Source organism: Haliotis rubra, unplaced genomic scaffold (genome assembly GCF_003918875.1).
Source record: "Haliotis rubra isolate DU_JTF1 unplaced genomic scaffold, ASM391887v1 Scf1286, whole genome shotgun sequence".
NCBI lineage: Eukaryota > Metazoa > Mollusca > Gastropoda > Lepetellida > Haliotidae > Haliotis > Haliotis rubra.
Genome location: NW_025765210.1, coordinates 130,760 through 151,011, shown reverse-complemented (window position 1 = coordinate 151,011; position 20,252 = coordinate 130,760). Strand labels below are relative to the sequence as shown.

Here is a 20,252-nt window from a genome sequence, read left to right as displayed (position 1 = left end):
AGTGTTATGTGGGGAGGATGGGAGGGCTTACCTCATGAGTCAGGATAAGTATAAAATATCAATTTTACTCTAAAAATTACATATTTTCCTTATCCTGACTCATGCTCTTTTGCTTGTAGACTCCGAATGGAAAGGGAGGTGGGAAATATATAATACTTTGGATTTTAATAATTAGTGATTTGAACTGTGATGATTGTAATAACCCTATGGGAACTTCATAAAGGTACTGAACTGATGAATTCCTGCTGCTAACTTATCAGCTGCCATATAAAGGTTATTACAAAGTACTTATTATGATAAAGTATATATAACATTAATACAATGCTTAAGACTAATAGACTTAAGCTTGTTAATATGCTAGTATAAACTCCTTAGAGTTTGTTAGCTAAAATACTTTAAGATATAAACATAGTACTAAGCTTAAGATATGATTAAACTTAAGCTAATTATATAATAGCAAAACTCTTTAGAGTTTGTTAGTTAATATACTTATATGATATAGATATAATGCTGAGCTTTAGATATGAATAAGCTTTAGCTACATATATAATAGCAAAACTCTGTAGAGTTTGTTAGCTAATATATTTTTACAATATGAGTATAGTACTGTGCTTAAGATATAATTAACTTAAGCTACATATATAATAGCCAAAACTCTGTAGAGTTTATTAGCTTATAGATTAATAATGTAACCATAGTACTAAGCTTAAGATAAGATTAGACTTAAGCTAAATGTATATAGCAAAAAACTCCTTAGAGTTTATTAACTAATATACTTTTATGTTATAACCATAGTACTGAGCTTAAGATATAATTAAACTTAAGCTATATATATAATAGCAAAACTCCGTGGAGTTTTGTTAGCTAATACATTTTATAATGTAACCATACTGCTTAAGATATGATGAAACTTAAGCTAATTGTATAATAGCAAAAAACCCTTTAGAGTTTGTTAGCTAAAATACTTATATGATATAAACCTAGTATTGAGTTTATGAAGGAAAACTTAAGCTACATATATAATAGCAAAAACTCCGTAGAGTTTGTTAGCTAATATACTTATATGATATAAACATAGTATTGAGCTTTGAAGGAAACTTTAAGCTACATATATAATAGCAAAAACTCCGTAGAGTTTGTTAGCTAATATACTTATATGATATAAACATAGTATTGAGCTTAAGATTTGAAGGAAACTTAAGCTACATATATAATAGCAAAAAAAAACTCCGTAGAGTTTGTTAGCTAATACAAGTTATAATGTAACCATAAAGCTTAAATTATGATGAAACTTAAGCCAAATATATAATAGCAAAAAACTCTTTTAGAGTTTTGATAGCTAAAATACCTATATGATATAAACATAGTACTGCTTAAAGATATGAATAAGCTTAAGTTACATATAGCAAAAAACTCCGTAGAGTTTGTTAGCTAATACATGTTATAATGTAACCATATTGCTTAAGATATGATGAGACTTAAGCCAAATAGCAAAAACTCTTTAGAGTTTGTTAGCTAATATACTTATATGATATAAACATAGTACTGAGCTTAAGATATGAATAAGCTTAAGCTACCTATATAAAAGCCCAAACTCTGTAGAGTTTGTTAGCTTATATATTTTTACAATCTGAGTATAGTACTATGCTTAAGATATAATTAAGTTAAGGTAAATATATAATAACCAACTCTGTAGAGTTGTTAACTTATATATTGTATGATGTAATAATCATAGTACTGTGATGATAAAAAGAACTTAAGCAAATTATATATAGCATGTAGCTATTTAGTACTGTTATAAGATAAGTAGAAATCTGTAAGATTGACTTATCTTCTCCGAGGAACTGTCAACTGTAGTGCGAGGACCATGGGATCGAATTGGTGGATACCTGAGACGTCCTCGGTGATGATATCTCTCAGATAATGGTTGGCAACCACCATATCGGATCTCCAGAAAATAAACCCTCCATTATTTCAAATAACATTGTGTAGATCAATGCAGAAGTTAGCGCTCTAATATCATGAGTATTAAAAAGCTCATGGAGGGTCGGATTGGGTCCATCCGTCTTGTATGCACGTAGTATGACAGTTCTGATCCAAACGGAGATATAGTACGTGAGATTTCATTCTGCGTAAGTTGATGATAGAGGAAATAATCTGTTGTATTATTCCCTTCTGTTTGGTTCGGTGGAGATAAATTTACAGTGCTCTTGCTGGCCATCGTGATAGAATCATCGTATCATGAAGTCCAAGTATGTCATCCAGGCGTGTTCATAAACCTCACTTGTGAGGTGTTGGAGCACTATATTCAGATCCTCAAGTTGGAGGGTGAAACTTCCGTTTTAATTCTTCAATCAGAAAGTTTAAGTAGGTTTACTAACCATCTAGTTGTGTTAGTAGCTTGATTATGAAATTCAGCTGTAGTCTGAGACGCTGTGGATTTAGATCCACTTGTATCCCGTCGTCTAGGTTATTCGCTGCGAAGTCCTTGACGATGTAGGTGCACAACCAGGTGTGTCTGTCCTCGTTGAAGTTTATGTAAAATTGCCTGACTGCCGTGCCCTCGTCCTAACTTGACAGGGGAGGTCTCTAACCTGAAGAAAGCAGCCCAATCATGAAGGTTCAGATTAACTGGACTGTAAGGAGGCTTGCTCGTTCACTGAAATATAGTTGTCACTTGTAACGTAAGTGTTGACCTGTGAAGTAAGATCGACCTCTGCGTAGGTCGTTGTCCAACGCGGTCCAATCAGAACAAGGCATTTTGATTCTGTAGAATACCCGCGCTGTGATGTCACCGGTGTAGCAGGAAAAAACCTTGTATAAAATCTTGCCGTCGTTGATATTAGCATAATCGTCGGTCTTCACCGTAGCTTCCCGAAGTTACCCGAGTGACCACGTGTTTCGAGGGTTAAAGGTAAACGCGCGAAACCTCCGGCGCGAAATACCTCGCTCTGTAATATTAATGCTGGGTAGGTTATTTTCCTGGCTGTCGTGAAAGTAACTTCAGTTTTGAATATAATTCCGACTTTCTTATATAAAGGTACAATAAACTTGCAAGTTGTCAGCTTGTAGACTGTATACATGAATGTATCGTCATAATTGTAGAATTAAAGCTGAACTTGTTGTACATATTTCTTCTCAGAAACTTTGACGATTATGAGTTATACTCGCTGTAACAAGGCTGCTGTTCAATTTCGATATTGAATTGTCTGCAGATCTGCGTAATGGTCACGCATGTAGATACTCGTATCGTAGTCCGGGATTGCATATTCTAGCAATCTATACGGAAAGGTTGATTTCTGTGAAGATCTATGCAACGTCGTTGATTAATTAATATAGCGACGTTTGTGTTGTAAATAGCCTGTGCAATTGTCTTCGCGTAGGCTTATAGACGGCATATGGCATACAGTTGATAGACAACTTATGCGATGTCTTGAACGGACTGACGAGTAGCTATATATGACGAGTGGCTAATATATGGAGACCTTGGAGGAGAATTCCTCGGTGGACGCCGGAGATTTCGCGAAGCTCTCGAAGTATCCAATCTAGATTTCCTGTATGAGGTAGACTTGGAGCCACTTAGCCTTCGCGACCTTCGCGAAGGTATTGAGTCAGAGCCCGATCAGTATATATATAATATATGAGCGCTTGCTTCGCGAACGACCTCTGTGTTCAACAGGAGTGAGTGAGTGAGTGTATTGTTTTACGCCGCTGGTGAGCGTAACTGGTGAGGCTCTAGCTCCTTCGCGGAGGTGGCCTGGGACTTCCTAGGCGAAGTGTCTAGAAATCGATCAATATATGAGCGTTAGCTTCATACAGGGTGTGGTTCTTGCTGGTTCTGCATAAGTAGAGCCGAGTAGATCATCCTATCATCTTCAGAAGTCGTGTCACGAAATCTGGTGATAAGAATCTCATTGATCGTTCTAGATCTATTAATGCCAACAACATACGCCTCTGGCGTTTGAACTGTTATGGCTTTATGGTAGGCTGTGTCCACATACTGTGGCACCGCAGCAATCGAGTCGATTGGAGGTAAGGTGATGGCGTCTGCCTCGTCTTCCTTTATCAGGTATGTCTGCGCCGAGTTGCCACTCTTGGAAGGTGAAGAGAGATCTAGGTTGTTTACCATCCAATATCGTATCTCAGCGTCTGAGAAAATGATGCCTCCATCATTTTCTATCCCAGCATCACTGATGAGAGGTTGATGCTCTTCTGATGGTGGACTGTGTATTTCTATCTCTATGTCGGGTGACGCCCGGGGAGACCTGACTGTAGACTTGTGTGCAGACTTGTGTGGTGACCTGTGAGACGATCGACGTGGTGATGTACGAGGAGATCGGCACGGTTAACGGCGCGGAGATCGTGTTGGTGAACTGCGTCTATGCGTTGACCTTCTCGGAGACCTGTGAGGAGAATGTTGATAGCTTCGCGGCTCTCGGTGTCCTCAGGTGTCCTTCGCGAAGGCCTTCGCTAAGCTTCCTCTGCGTCCGGTCCTGGGGAACGGCGATTTGACCTTCGCGAAGGCTTCCGTGAGGTCTGACGGTCTGAGTCCGCATCTAGGGATGAAGCCGAGGAATGTGATGATCTATCCCGCCTTCGCGAAGGCTGTACATCTGGGTCCTTCGTGGAGGTGGTCTGCGACTTCCTTCGCGAAGGTGGCTTCGTCGTGGCTGCTACGCTGATGGGGGTGCCTCTGGGGTGTCGCTCTGCGTTGGAACCTTCGCTGGCTCTCGGCCTTGGGCTGGCTGCTTCCCAGTCTGTGGTGGCCTCCATCATGATCATGATTTGCCGCAACAGTTCATCTGGGATGGTCTGGCGATTTAATTAGTCGGTGCCCTCTGCGCGATGTTAGCGGCGGGACCCTCAGGGAAGTCGCCTGACGCCAGTGTAGAGACATCAGGCTGCATGGCGATCTCTGCTGATGTCACTGTAGCTGTCTCCGGTCGCTTCTTGTGGCGCACGCCGGGAATGATGATCAGCTGATCATCGAGAGGCCCAGTTCAGCGCTGGAACAATCTCGCTGAGAAAGTCCTAGTAGACTTCGCTGATTTCCCTCAGAGGTCGACGCTGCCCTGGGGTGCGCGTCTGCGCTGAGTGTTGGTAGCGACGGACCCTCAGGAAGATCATAGAATATCAGCGCTTGGTACATCAGGCTGCATGTTGATCTGCGCTGACATCACTGTTGCCGACATCGGTCATTCTTTGATGTACATCAGGTATGATGATCGGCTGATCATCATACAGGCCCAAATCTGCGACGGAACAATCTCGCTGAGAAAGTTCAAGTAGACTTCGCTGATTTCCCTCAGAGGTCGCTGAGATGCAGTAGAAAAACTCTAGTCTTCGGCTGCGACGATGGGATGTCTGGGGAAGCAGGACACTTCTGAGGCGGCGGACTACGCCCCACGCCTCCCACCACTCTAGCGAAACACCAGACGGGAGCGGGTCGACCAACAGCAGTAGACTGGCGAGGGGTTCAGGTGTATCAGTCATGGCTAGACTCTGCATACGCCGACCTATCTGCTGCGCCGCCTCAAACGCAGTAATTATTTATTAAAGGCAGAAATGGATAAATTAGTACCGCAACTGCAACGTGAATAAAATGAACATGGCGCAGTACAACTAGGGCATATTAAATGCGGATCAGCAGCAGAATAAAAACGTAATCTGCAACAGAACAGAATTTTTATCAACGTAATCCACTGAAACAAACACGGCGGCCCCGTGAATAAACAGTAGAAACACGACTAAATATCAATATATAATTGTTGAAGGATACTAGCTAAACCTCTATAGATGTCTATACGAGGTAACTAACTAAATATAATCAAAGGATATAGTGTGTCGGAGACACAGGTGCTCTCACGCCCAGCTCACTGGGCTAAGAAGGAGAGAGTGAGGCACATGGTGGAGGTGGCTGAGTCAGGATCGCTCCCGCTGCTGCTTTTGTGGAAGGGAGGTAACTCGTGGCTGAGTACTAATTAGTGATTTTACATTGAAGGAGCTTCAATTAGGGAGATACAAGTGTTCCACTATGTTCGCAAGAAGAAGAAGACAAGCAAAAAGAGCATGAGTCAGGACACATGTCATCGCATCCCAATTGCGTAGATCGATGCTCATGATGTTGATCACTTGATTGTCTGGTCTAGACTCATTTATTTACAGACCGCCACCATACATTGCTGAATGCTGTGTTAAGCAACAAGTCAACCAACCAACCAACCAACCAACCAATTGTTCTAGCCCTCTGAGAGACCATGGTATACCATGGTGGTGCTGGGTGGGAGATGTTTGGTTTTAGACCAGATTCCCCCTTGGACACCTGAATCTACATTAAGGTACTGATGACCTAGATGCCATTGTACAGAACAACCTTTGCTCTACGACTGTCGTATGTCTATATTGAGGTATAGTTGTGATCACCTCAGCACTGAGATCACTTTGCACAATGTCACTCTTTTTTCTGTCCCGGTATAAACACAGGAATCCCCAGGAACTACTGGAAGTGAAACTGTTTGGACTGTTTATCTTTCACTACTGTCACAGAAACATTAAGCCTTCACATTACAATGTTATAGGTCTCAAAACATTTCTGCCCTCAAATAGCCACTAGAGGTCTTGTACCGACTGTCAAATATTCACATTCCACCATCACCCGTGAACACTTTGCGGCAATACAGTGTAGTGGTTATGTCTAATTGCAGTCAACCAAGGAAATGAAGCAGTGTGGAAATTAGTCAAGTCTTACTTACACTTACATCTGCTCGTGCGAAACCTACTAGTGTCTGACACTGAATCAACTTGTAGAGTAGTGTGGAACTTTTGAGTGGGAAACAACCTTTGTGTGGGAAACAACCTTAGTGCGAGAAACAACCTCCCAAAGAAACAACCTTTGTGTGAGAAGCAACCTCGTGCAAGAAACAACCTCCCAAAGAAACAACCTTTGGTGAGAAACAATCTGTGTGAGAAACAACCTTTGTGCAAGAAACAACCTCTGTGCAAGAAACAACCTTTGTGCAAGAAACAACCTATGTGCAAGAAACAACCTTTGTGCAAGAAACAACCTCTGTGCAAGAAACAACCTTTGGGCATGAAACAACCTCGTGCAAGAAACAACCTCTGTGCAAGAAACCTTTGGGCAAGAAACAACCTCTGTGCAAGAAACAATCTTTGTGCATGAAACCTTTGTGCAAGAAACAACCTTGTGCAAGAAACAACCTCTGTGCAAGAAACAACCTTTGTGCACAAAACCTCTGTGCAAGAAACAACCTTTGGGCATGAAACAACCTTTGGGCACGAAACCTCTATGCAAGATACAACCTCGTGCAAGAAACAACCTTTGTGCAAGAAACAACCTTTGTGCATGAAACCTTTGTGCAAGAAACAACCTCTGTACAAGAAACAACCTATGTGCAAGAAACAGAGTTCTCAGGTCTACTAGCTGGCTTCCCTTCAGCTGGAACCATGCAGCAACATGTACATCATGTGTTGCTAACAAACAGTGACCACACAACAGGGCTTGTGTACTAATGATCCATGGAGTTACATGCCCCAGACGACAGCCAATGGCTGGGCCATGAAGCAATTTTACTTAATCCAAACTATCCTCAAACATCCTCACCTGCAAATGTCTGAAGAGAACAGATAGAGGGGTTGAGCCTTGTCCACGAATGGAGGGAACATTGTGCCATCTGGAAGAAGAGGTTTTCATCGGAAGAATTAAACAATTTCATTCATTTGAAGAATTTCAACATGCAGTAAACCAGGGTTTTAACAGACTTCAAAAAACAGCAATTCATTCTATACATCAGTTCATCAAAAACATGTTCCACATTAACAAAGGTTACTGTAATTTAAATGGAACGGATGCTCAGGGCATGGAAGAAGTTTTCAAATTTTACATGTTTGTATGAACAATGTTTATGATGCATGGAGTTGCAACCAGCCTTGTCTGTGGGGGAACAAACCCCCAAACTCATCAGCTGTTGTTATGGGAGTGTGTGTTTTATGCTGATTAAGATGTCACATTGATTAACTTTTCATTATTAAGGTCACAAGCTTAAAGCGCCGAGTGTGATTTGAACATGCATCTTGCTTAGGCTATGTAATTCCGCCTGTTGAGGGTGGCCTGAGGAGCTGCACTTAGAGTTAACTGCCCCTTTGTTGATGTTTGTTGATATTCTGCTTCCAGAAGAATCAAGAAGCGATTTGATCTTTGTCTTCTGCCATCATTTTAGCTGGATTTCTCCAGAACTGAATGACGGATATATAAGAGGTGGTTTCTGAGATGTACGGGGGACTAACACACGACTTGGAGGACTGATTTGGATTCCTGCTCATCTGTCTGTCTCTTAACATCAACTGACCACATCAACTCAATCTTCAATCAGTACATCGACAAGAATCAAGACTGTGGTAATTATAGACATTTAGTTGACATTTTAGATTTATGACCCAATATTTTAGATTTGTAAATCCAGAATATTGCATTAGAAATCCATTCATTGTAACCTTGCTCATTGTTTATTCAATATATTATTGAATATTTTCTGTGTTCTATTTTGCTGGTTCAAAGGGGACCCACAAATCTATTGTCACGGCAATTCTTAACCATAATACTGTGAATAGTTGACCAACAGAAACTTCATTCTTGTTGCAAGGAGATTTCGGTCATATACAACCTTCACAGTGACCTTGACCCAACACGGAGGTTTAACAGTTTGCCCAAAGTAATGTAATATATATATATATATATCAAAATACATTCACCAAAATAGATTTCGATTTTTTTTATTTGCCGTCATTGATGGTAATAAGTATAGAAATACCTCTGTAAAAAAAATAATAATAACTATTAACTTTCAACAAATATATGAAATGTAGTCTCTAGCCTCTACAGTCATCGTGTAAAAAGAACAAAGCCTTGTCAGAAGTACCAGTAAATAGACATAATGTCTTTCAAATTAAACATCCCAGTCAACCTTTGCAAATATTTGTTCAAATATTTTTGTCCAAGATATATAATTAATTTCAAATGTCTTACCTGTGCCGTTGATCATGTTTGCTGTTAGTGAAGTCCAGTATGGCAGGGTGCTGTTATGAACAAAAGAAACAAATCAGCGCTCAAGTTCAAATTGGTACACAGAAGATAAACATGCTGTTAAGCTCTAAGACCTGTTGTTTGAGGGATCAAAAGGGCGGAACCAATGCCTCACTCAAATGTTTAACATAGCACCTTTAAATCTTAAGGTAACAAAGAGTTAAAAAGAAAACAAAGAATGTTTATCTCCATTCCACCTAAATAAAAACAAAAGCTGGCATTTGGTCTATGAAACAATGGACTCTGTGAAATGTTTAGAGCAGGTTGCCAGTTTGAATAAAATAAACAATGATAATCACTTTCACACAAAGTACAAATGTATATCGCACATTATTCTCAAACACATTTTTTTTCATATCAATACAACCCAGAATAAGTAAATATTGAAAGAGACATTAAAAATGAGTAACAGTGATACTTCAAAGACGTACATGAAGAAGACATCGCTTAGGAAATGGAGCAAACTTTGCAAGAAGTTCCCAACCACATCGAGTTTTATCATCTCACAATGTTGATAGCAGAACAACAGAAAGCCATGGCCAGAGGTAAAAGGTGCTAAATGTCAAGCTCTCTTTTGATCCAGAAAGTCCTGGTAGTATGGAAATTTGTCATACCATAGCAAGACAAAATGACATTAATTCAACATTAATATATAATGCCATTACCATAAACATGGCCAAGGGAATTGTCTGCATTGGTTGAAACTAATTTTAGTGCTAGCACTCTCCATACTCTGAGAGGTGGTGGGGTAGCATGTGGTTAAAGCATTCAAGTGTCATGGCAAACGCCCAATAGCCCATGTGGGTATAATGTGTGAATGTAGTGTGATATAGGTCGCATAATGCTAAAAACGTCATGAATTCCAACACACTCACTCACACACTGACAGTTATCACCTTATTTCAGCCTGCTTAAATCCTCTCAGTTTCCGTGTCAAACTAATCTAACAGGAGAGTAACATAATGACATCCCCAAATATAACTCACACTAACTATTCACCAAGTAGAGGATATACCCGTCATTTGAGTGAGTGAGTGAGTTTAGTTTTATACCACAATATTCCAGCTATATGGCAGCGGTCTGTAAATAATCAAATCTGGACCAGAGAATCCAGTGATCAACATCATGAGCATCGCACTAAGCATTTGGGATATGCTGACATTTGTCAACCAAGTCAGCGAGCCTGACCACCCAATCCTGTGAGTTGCCTCTTACAACAAGCACGGGTTACTGAAGACCAATTCTAACCCAGATCTTCACGGGTGACCTGTCATTTGAATTACACATGGTATGCATGACTGACTGACTGAGTTTAGTTTTACGCCGCTTTTAGCAATATTCCAGCAATATCACGGCAGGGATAAGAAATGGGCTTCACACATTGTGCCCATGTGGGGAATCGAACCCGGGTCTTCAGCGTGACGAGCCAACGCTTTAACCACTAGGCTACCCCACCGCTCCTCATGGTATGCATAAACACACACATGAACTGAAGTTGTCTTTTGCTCAGGGATCTGTAGGAGACCTACAGCAGTGCTTTAATCGGGTTGAATTTCTGAAACACACCTGTTGTAGTTCCAGCTCTTTATCATAGCAAACTGACTTGCATCATTCACCCCGGTGTTGATGTTGTACGCCCCATCATCAGATCCGTTTTGCTGAAAATGAGGATGTGTATGATATATTTTTAAAAAACTCATTGAATTTAAATGTATCTATTAATCCCATTAAATCACGAGCTGTAGTGAGGGAGTGAGTGAGCTTATTACTGCTCTGAACACTATTTCTTAATTATTATGGCCTATACACTTAATGAGGGAGGTAAGACAGATGTTTGTATAGTTGATTGTTTGATGTACAATATTTGAGTTATATGGTGATAATCAAATCTGAACTAGACAATCGAGTGATCAACATCTTAAGCATCGCATAACGCAACTGGTTGCTGAAGACCAATTCTAACCCGGATCTTCATGAGAAGAAAACCATGGGTAATGAAGGTCCTTCACATTTACCACTTTGGTGAACCCTAAGGCATTGGCACAGTTGCTAACGAACCAATATCTGTAATCAGGACAAATGTCTGATTAAAACCCATGATCATCAAATTTAATGTTATTATATTGATAGAATAGTGTTACCCTAGACATATGGGCCAAAAGTGCACCAATTTCACAGAGCGAGTGAGTGAGTTTAGTTTTATGCCATTTTTAGCAATATTCCAGCAACATCACTGCGGGGGACATCACACATAATGGGCTTCACACATTGTACCCACAATTTCAAAGAAGCAACAACGAAAACATAATATCCTACATTATAGAAGAGACCAAAGTGGTCATCAATGGTCTTGTTGACGGTGCGCTGTAAGATATCATCCACCTCCTTCAGCAGCTTGTCTTCGTATCCCCACATTATGTCCGACACCGAGAGTTGGAGGAACAGTCTCTCTCCCACCCCCTCCAACACCAGGTCAACCAGCTCCTGGATGAACCCATACTCAAACCGAATCAGGTTGGCAATGGTCTGAAACATAGCGAGATGTTGGTGAGTGATCAAAATGAGAGGTTTAAATGAGTAGAAACTGGTATTCTATATTGTTACATGGGCATGAAATATGCATCTAGTCATCAATTGACAACGAAGTTAGTACCTACACCGAAATGTCGCACTCATTGCAATAAAGAAGTTGACTTTCCATAGAACTTCGGTTTCCTTCATGAAATTTGCAATATGTGGACTTGTAGAGATTCTAGATAAGTAATTAAGTATCAGTGGAGCAGATAAACATGTAAAGCAATAATGAAGCACAGATATTAGTGAAGCAAAAGGAAAGTTGAGATATAAGTTTAGTACTATTGACAAACAGGAAAATATGTAGAGAAATTGAGAAGAAAAGAAATAAGTACATGTACATTAATTGAGGGGCTAAAAAATAAGTACAGCAACCAACACCTACCAACATGGGTATAATGACAGCTATACCAACTGACAAGGGTATATTAACTGCTACACTTACAGGTATATTGAATACTGTCCGTAATAACATGGGTATATTGATGAATGAGTAAGGATTTCTAGTCATATCGCAAATCGGTAACATATAGTATAGTGACTGCAATAAAATCCGTTACATTGACAGCTCTACCTACCAACATGGCCATATTGACTGCTTTATCAACCAACAAAGGTAAACGATCTGCTCTACCTACCAACATGGCCATATTGACTGCTTTATCAACCAACAAAGGTAAACGATCTGCTCTACCTACCAACATGGCCATATTGACTGCTTTATCAACCAACAGAGGTAAACGGTCTGCTCTACCTACCAGCATGGCCATATTGACTGCTTTATCAACCAACAGAGGTAAACGATCTGCTCTACCTACCAACATGGCCATATTGACTGCTTTATCAACCAACAGAGGTAAACGGTCTGCTCTCCCTACCAGCATGGCCATATTGACTGCTTTATCAACCAACAAAGGTAAACGATCTGCTCTACCTACCAACATGGCCATATTGACTGCTTTATCAACCAACAGAGGTAAACGGTCTGCTCTACCTACCACCAACATGGCCATATTGACTGCTTTATCAACCAACAAAGGTAAACGATCTGCTCTACCTACCAACATGGCCATATTGACTGCTTTATCAACCAACAAAGGTAAACGATCTGCTCTACCTACCAACATGGCCATATTGACTGCTTTATCAACCAACAAAGGTAAACGATCTGCTCTACCTACCAACATGGCCATATTGACTGCTTTATCAACCAACAAAGGTAAACGATCTGCTCTACCTACCAGCATGGGTATGTTGACTGCTTTATCAACCAACAAAGGTAAACGATCTGCTCTACCTACCAACATGGCCATATTGACTGCTTTATCAACCAACAAAGGTAAACGATCTGCTCTACCTACCAACATGGCCATATTGACTGCTTTATCAACCAACAAAGGTAAACGATCTGCTCTACCTACCAACATGGCCATATTGACTGCTTTATCAACCAACAGAGGTAAACGATCTGCTCTACCTACCAACATGGCCATATTGACTGCTTTATCAACCAACAAAGGTAAACGATCTGCTCTACCTACCAGCATGGCCATATTGACTGCTTTATCAACCAACAAAGGTAAACGATCTGCTCTACCTACCAGCATGGCCATATTGACTGCTTTATCAACCAACAAAGGTAAACAATCTGCTCTACCTACCAACATGGGTATGTTGACTGCTTTATCAACCAACAAAGGTAAACGATCTGCTCTACCTACCAGCATGGCCATATTGACTGCTTTATCAACCAACAAAGGTAAACAATCTGCTCTACCTACCAACATGGGTATGTTGACTGCTTTATCAACCAACAAAGGTAAACGATCTGCTCTACCTACCAGCATGGCCATATTGACTGCTTTATCAACCAACAAAGGTAAACGATCTGCTCTACCTACCAACATGGGTATGTTGACTGCTTTATCAACCAACAAAGGTAAACGATCTGCTCTACCTACCAACATGGGTATGTTGACTGCTTTATCAACCAACAAAGGTAAACGATCTGCTCTACCTACCAACATGGGTATGTTGACTGCTTTATCAACCAACAAAGGTAAACGATCTGCTCTACCTACCAGCATGGGTATGTTGACTGCTTTATCAACCAACAAAGGTAAACGATCTGCTCTACCTACCAACATGGCCATGTTGACTGCTTTATCAACCAACAAAGGTAAACGATCTGCTCTACCTACCAGCATGGGTATGTTGACTGCTTTATCAACCAACAAAGGTAACAGATCTGCTCTACCTACCAACATGGGTATGTTGACTGCTTTATCAACCAACAAAGGTAAACGATCTGCTCTACCTACCAACATGGGTATGTTGACTGCTTTATCAACCAACAAAGGTAAACGATCTGCTCTACCTACCAACATGGGTATGTTGACTGCTTTATCAACCAACAAAGGTAAACGATCTGCTCTACCTACCAACATGGGTATGTTGACTGCTTTATCAACCAACAAAGGTAAACCATCTGCTCTACCTACCAGCATGGGTATGTTGACTGCTTTATCAACCAACAAAGGTAAACGATCTGCTCTACCTACCAGCATGGGTATGTTGACTGCTTTATCAACCAACAAAGGTAAACGATCTGCTCTACCTACCAGCATGGGTATGTTGACTGCTTTATCAACCAATAAAGGTAAACAATCTGCTCTACCTACCAACATGGCCATACTGACTGCTTTATCAACCAACAAAGGTAAACGATCTGCTCTACCTACCAACATGGCCATATTGACTGCTTTATCAACCAACAAAGGTAAACGATCAGCTCTACCTACCAACATGGCCATATTGACTGCTTTATCAACCAACAAAGGTAAACGATCTGCTCTACCTACCAACATGGGTATGTTGACTGCTTTATCAACCAACAAAGGTAAAGCGATCTGCTCTACCTACCAGCATGGCCATATGTGACTGCTTTATCAACCAACAAAGGTAAACGATCTGCTCTACCTACCAGCATGGGTATGTTGACTGCTTTATCAACCAACAAAGGTAAACGATCTGCTCTACCTACCAACATGGGTATGTTGACTGCTTTATCAACCAACAAAGGTAAACGATCTGCTCTACCTACCAACATGGCCATGTTGACTGCTTTATCAACCAACAAAGGTAAACGATCTGCTCTACCTACCAACATGGCCATATTGACTGCTTTATCAACCAACAAAGGTAAACGATCTGCTCTACCTACCAACATGGCCATATTGACTGCTTTATCAACCAACAAAGGTAAACGATCTGCTCTACCTACCAACATGGGTATGTTGACTGCTTTATCAACCAACAAAGGTAAACGATCTGCTCTACCTACCAACATGGCCATATTGACTGCTTTATCAACCAACAAAGGTAAACGATCTGCTCTACCTACCAGCATGGCCATATTGACTGCTTTATCAACCAACAAAGGTAAACGATCTGCTCTACCTACCAACATGGGTATGTTGACTGCTTTATCAACCAACAAAGGTAAACGATCTGCTCTACCTACCAACATGGGTATGTTGACTGCTTTATCAACCAACAAAGGTAAACGATCTGCTCTACCTACCAACATGGCCATATTGACTGCTTTATCAACCAACAAAGGTAAACGATCTGCTCTACCTACCAACATGGCCATGTTGACTGCTTTATCAACCAACAAAGGTAAACGATCTGCTCTACCTACCAACATGGCCATATTGACTGCTTTATCAACCAACAAAGGTAAACGATCTGCTCTACCTACCAACATGGCCATATTGACTGCTTTATCAACCAACAAAGGTAAACGATCTGCTCTACCTACCAGCATGGGTATGTTGACTGCTTTATCAACCAACAAAGGTAAACGATCTGCTCTACCTACCAGCATGGCCATATTGACTGCTTTATCAACCAACAAAGGTAAACGATCTGCTCTACCTACCAACATGGGTATGTTGACTGCTTTATCAACCAACAAAGGTAAACGATCTGCTCTACCTACCAACATGGCCATATTGACTGCTTTATCAACCAACAAAGGTAAACGATCTGCTCTACCTACCAACATGGCCATATTGACTGCTTTATCAACCAACAAAGGTAAACGATCTGCTCTACCTACCAGCATGGGTATGTTGACTGCTTTATCAACCAACAAAGGTAAACGATCTGCTCTACCTACCAACATGGCCATATTGACTGCTTTATCAACCAACAAAGGTAAACGATCTGCTCTACCTACCAGCATGGGTATGTTGACTGCTTTATCAACCAACAAAGGTAAACGATCTGCTCTACCTACCAACATGGCCATATTGACTGCTTTATCAACCAACAAAGGTAAACGATCAGCTCTACCTACCAACATGGCCATATTGACTGCTTTATCAACCAACAAAGGTAAATGATCTGCTCTACCTACCAACATGGGTATGTTGACTGCTTTATCAACCAACAAAGGTAAACGATCTGCTCTACCTACCAACATGGCCATATTGACTGCTTTATCAACCAACAAAGGTAAACGATCTGCTCTACCTACCAACATGGCCATATTGACTGCTTTATCAACCAACAAAGGTAAACGATCTGCTCTACCTACCAACATGGCCATATTGACTGCTTTATCAACCAACAAAGGTAAACGATCTGCTCTACCTACCAGCATGGGTATGTTGACTGCTTTATCAACCAACAAAGGTAAACGATCTGCTCTACCTACCAACATGGGTATGTTGACTGCTTTATCAACCAACAAAGGTAAACGATCTGCTCTACCTACCAACATGGGTATGTTGACTGCTTTATCAACCAACAAAGGTAAACGATCTGCTCTACCTACCAACATGGCCATATTGACTGCTTTATCAACCAACAAAGGTAAACGATCTGCTCTACCTACCAACATGGCCATATTGACTGCTTTATCAACCAACAAAGGTAAACGATCTGCTCTACCTACCAACATGGCCATATTGACTGCTTTATCAACCAACAAAGGTAAACGATCTGCTCTACCTACCAACATGGCCATATTGACTGCTTTATCAACCAACAAAGGTAAACGATCTGCTCTACCTACCAACATGGGTATGTTGACTGCTTTATCAACCAACAAAGGTAAACGATCTGCTCTACCTACCAACATGGGTATGTTGACTGCTTTATCAACCAACAAAGGTAAACGATCTGCTCTACCTACCAACATGGGTATGTTGACTGCTTTATCAACCAACAAAGGTAAACGATCTGCTCTACCTACCAACATGGGTATGTTGACTGCTTTATCAACCAACAAAGGTAAACGATCTGCTCTACCTACCAACATGGGTATGTTGACAACCAACAAAGGTATCAACCAACAACATGGGTACTGTGGTGAAGGTATCTCAGGACCAGCGGACTTATGGCGCTACCAAACATGGTAACTGTAGATTGTTGAATGTGATGTTTACCTATCAATGCTCCAACAAAGAAAAATTGACAATCATTAGAACCATTCCGTTTTACACAGGGATCATCAGAAACATTCATACAAAAAGGTCCAATTTCAACCAACAATAGCAGTTGTCAGTTAAGGAGAACCTATATTTGTTTCTTAGAAATGAAATCAATTGATTTTCCAAGTTAACAAGTTGTAAGAACTGTTTACTCAAACTTGATATTTGCTAAATGATGCATACAAGTGTTACACATGATGCTTGCCTTTTACTGTGGCATGTGCACATCTGAAACGAATGTATGGTGCGCCCAAATGGTCCAAATAGTCATAAAAACAAACATAATTATGATACAAATTTAAATAGATATATGAGGATTAAAAAACCATGGGTGTTGCAATGCTTTTTTCCATGTGTATAGTTATCATCATCATCATCATCATCATCATCATCAAAACTGCTGATTCAATGCTCATGGCCGTTGTCAATTATGAGAAAGGGTTTATTGTGTTCTTGATTGTTTCCATATGTTATTCTAAGATAGCAGTCAGGGAATACTTTCAAAAAGGTCCTCAGCTTGTTATAACAAATATTACCTTGAATACAGGACACACCACTACAGTTTCTGTTTTCAAAATACATATCTATTTAAGATTAAAAAGCACTCTATAGTATCTTTCCTAATCAGTGTGGCCTCTTGTTTATGCTTCTGTTTGAATGGTCAAAGCCCCCTTGTATTTCCTTGTATTAACACAGGCTTCACAGGCATTAGTGAGCGAGTGAATATGGTTTTACATCACTTTTTAACAAACATTCGAGCAATATCACAGCAGGGGACATCAGAAATGGGCTTCACACATTGTACCCTTGTGGGGAATCGAACCCAGGTCTTCGGTGTGATGAGCAGACGCTTTAACCACTTTGCTACCTCACTGCCCCTTCACAGGCATTAAGCTCATTCAGTCTAATTGACAAGAAAACTGCTATGGAACCTAAAAATAATCTTGATAGTACACTCTTGAGAATGCCATGATAACCCCACTAACAAGGTGACCCTCCTGTACAAACTTTCAAAATCAGTGCTTATCCTGTCAATAAAGCGATCCTGAACAAAGAACATCAGTAGTGCATGCACAATCCCTATAGTTGCAATAAAAAATGTCTTTGTCTTCAGTTGTTTTTTTCTGCAATGCTTGGTCACATAGAATTAATTTTGCATTACGATAATTTCAATGTGTGTTTCTCAATACCAGGGACTTCACTTTCATGCCATGGTACGGAATGACATACAAGGGAGTGAGTGAGTGAGTGAGTTTAGTTTTACGCCGCACTCAGCAATATTCCACCTATATGGCGGCGGTCTGTAAATAATCGAGTCTGGACCAGACAATCCAGTGATCAACAGCATGAGCATCGATCTGCGCAATTGGGAACCGATGACATGTGTTAATCAATTCAGCGAGCCTGACCACCCGATCCCGTTAGTCACCTCTTACGACAAGCATAGTTGCCTTTTGTGGCAAGCATGGGTTGCTGAAGACCTATTCTACCCCGGATCTTCACGGGTCGAATGACATACAACAAACCTTAAGATGCAAACTCATCTTCAAAAGATTTCTAACATAAGTTTACAAAAAATTCAATATGCTAATGTCTATTATCTTACTGTGCATTAATAATTTCAAAACACAACCCCTGTAATGTTAACTGCTGCAGCAATTGCAATTTTTAATTTTACAAAAACAAATCAGTTGCAGCAATGGACACACAAGTACAGTGAACACATTAAAAATATGTTCAGCTGTTTTAATAAAACAGACTTCATTAAGTCAGTGCTAATTGATTTTCTTTGATTGCCAAGCAGACAAAGGCAGGTAGCAGAAGTTCACACTGACATTGTTTATTGGACAAGAGACTCAGCAGTTTGCCAGCTATATGACCACAGTCCGGGTACAACAGTTAATGAGATATCGCGATAACAAGAGTTTGAAAAGTGGTCAAAGTGTCATGGTGACCTGGAAAATAAGGTCAAGGTCACCCAAATCGACTGGTGTTTTTGAAGACATAGGTACAACAGTTCATGAGATTGAAGATAAGGTGTTTGCGTAATCCCCCAATGTAGGCTGTCACCAAATTTGAAGACAATTTGGATACAACAGTTCATGAGATATCACGTTAACAAGAATCGGGACGTACGTACGGATGCTGCTGAATACATAGTCCCCCGTTCCGTGTTGCAGCGGGGGACAACAAACAAACTGAGTCTTTGCCAGACAATCCAGATAGCGATTGACATTATGAGCAAAGATGTTGAGGTACAATGAAACAAAAACCAACCAAGTCACTGCATGTCCACCTAATCCACTTAGTCGCCTCTGATGACCAGCATAACTTGTTACGAACATTTTTCTCCCCTAAATGGGGACACTACACTGTGGTAGCTAAGTGGGTAAAGCTCTCGCTCATTGTGCCAAGGGCCCAGGTTCAGTTCCCTATGGGTACAATGTGTGAAACCCGTTTCTGGTGTCTCCCACTGTGATACTGCAAGAACATTGCTATAAGCAGTGTAAAACCCAACTCACTCACTCACTCCAACAAAAGTACTTGTTTCCTGGTTACCTGTACGAATAAGGTCCTTTCTGGATAACAGACGGGCGTTTTCCCTGACTGACCACCTCTTCATGATTGACAATGTCCAGCACCCAGACTTGGAAGTAGATCGGTACCGGTGGATCCAACCAATCATTGTAGGTCTCTGAGCCTTCTTTCAGATTCACTTGCTGAAACATCATAATGACACCTTCAGATTACTTGTAAGGCCAGACCAATTTCATTTCTTGTTTCACAGATTTCTTTCCTCAGAAAACCTAAAGGCAGGAGGGAAAAAAATACAAATCACCAGTCAAAGTAATATTCCTTTTAAATACTGAAAGTATTTTACTTTTGGCAATTAATAAAGTATATATGGGGCAAAAAGCAATCTAAACACATTTTCTTGCACATTTACATTTTTTGGCCAATAAAAACATTAAAATTTTATTTTTTGAGAAGGGAAAATCAATTTTTATTTTTTGTCCTTATTCTTGAAAACATACGACCGGCTGATCCGTAAAACAAGAAATAAAATTGGTCTGGCC

General features: G+C 40.5%; 1 protein-coding gene across 1 annotated transcript in view; it reads right to left on the bottom strand.

The window, feature by feature from the left end:
• LOC124266892 (lysosome membrane protein 2-like) overlaps positions 1–20,252 on the bottom strand; it is a 39,725-nt gene that overhangs the window by 15,525 nt on the left and 3,948 nt on the right. Inside the window, exons 2-8 of the mRNA XM_046701731.1 lie at positions 19,735–19,895; positions 17,388–17,403; positions 16,338–16,349; positions 11,417–11,626; positions 10,667–10,758; positions 9,044–9,093; positions 7,622–7,691 (exon numbers count right to left, since the gene is read on the bottom strand). Of these exons, the coding sequence (XP_046557687.1) occupies positions 7,622–7,691; positions 9,044–9,093; positions 10,667–10,758; positions 11,417–11,626; positions 16,338–16,349; positions 17,388–17,403; positions 19,735–19,895 (611 nt within the window). The remainder of the gene's footprint in view (positions 1–7,621; positions 7,692–9,043; positions 9,094–10,666; positions 10,759–11,416; positions 11,627–16,337; positions 16,350–17,387; positions 17,404–19,734; positions 19,896–20,252) is intronic.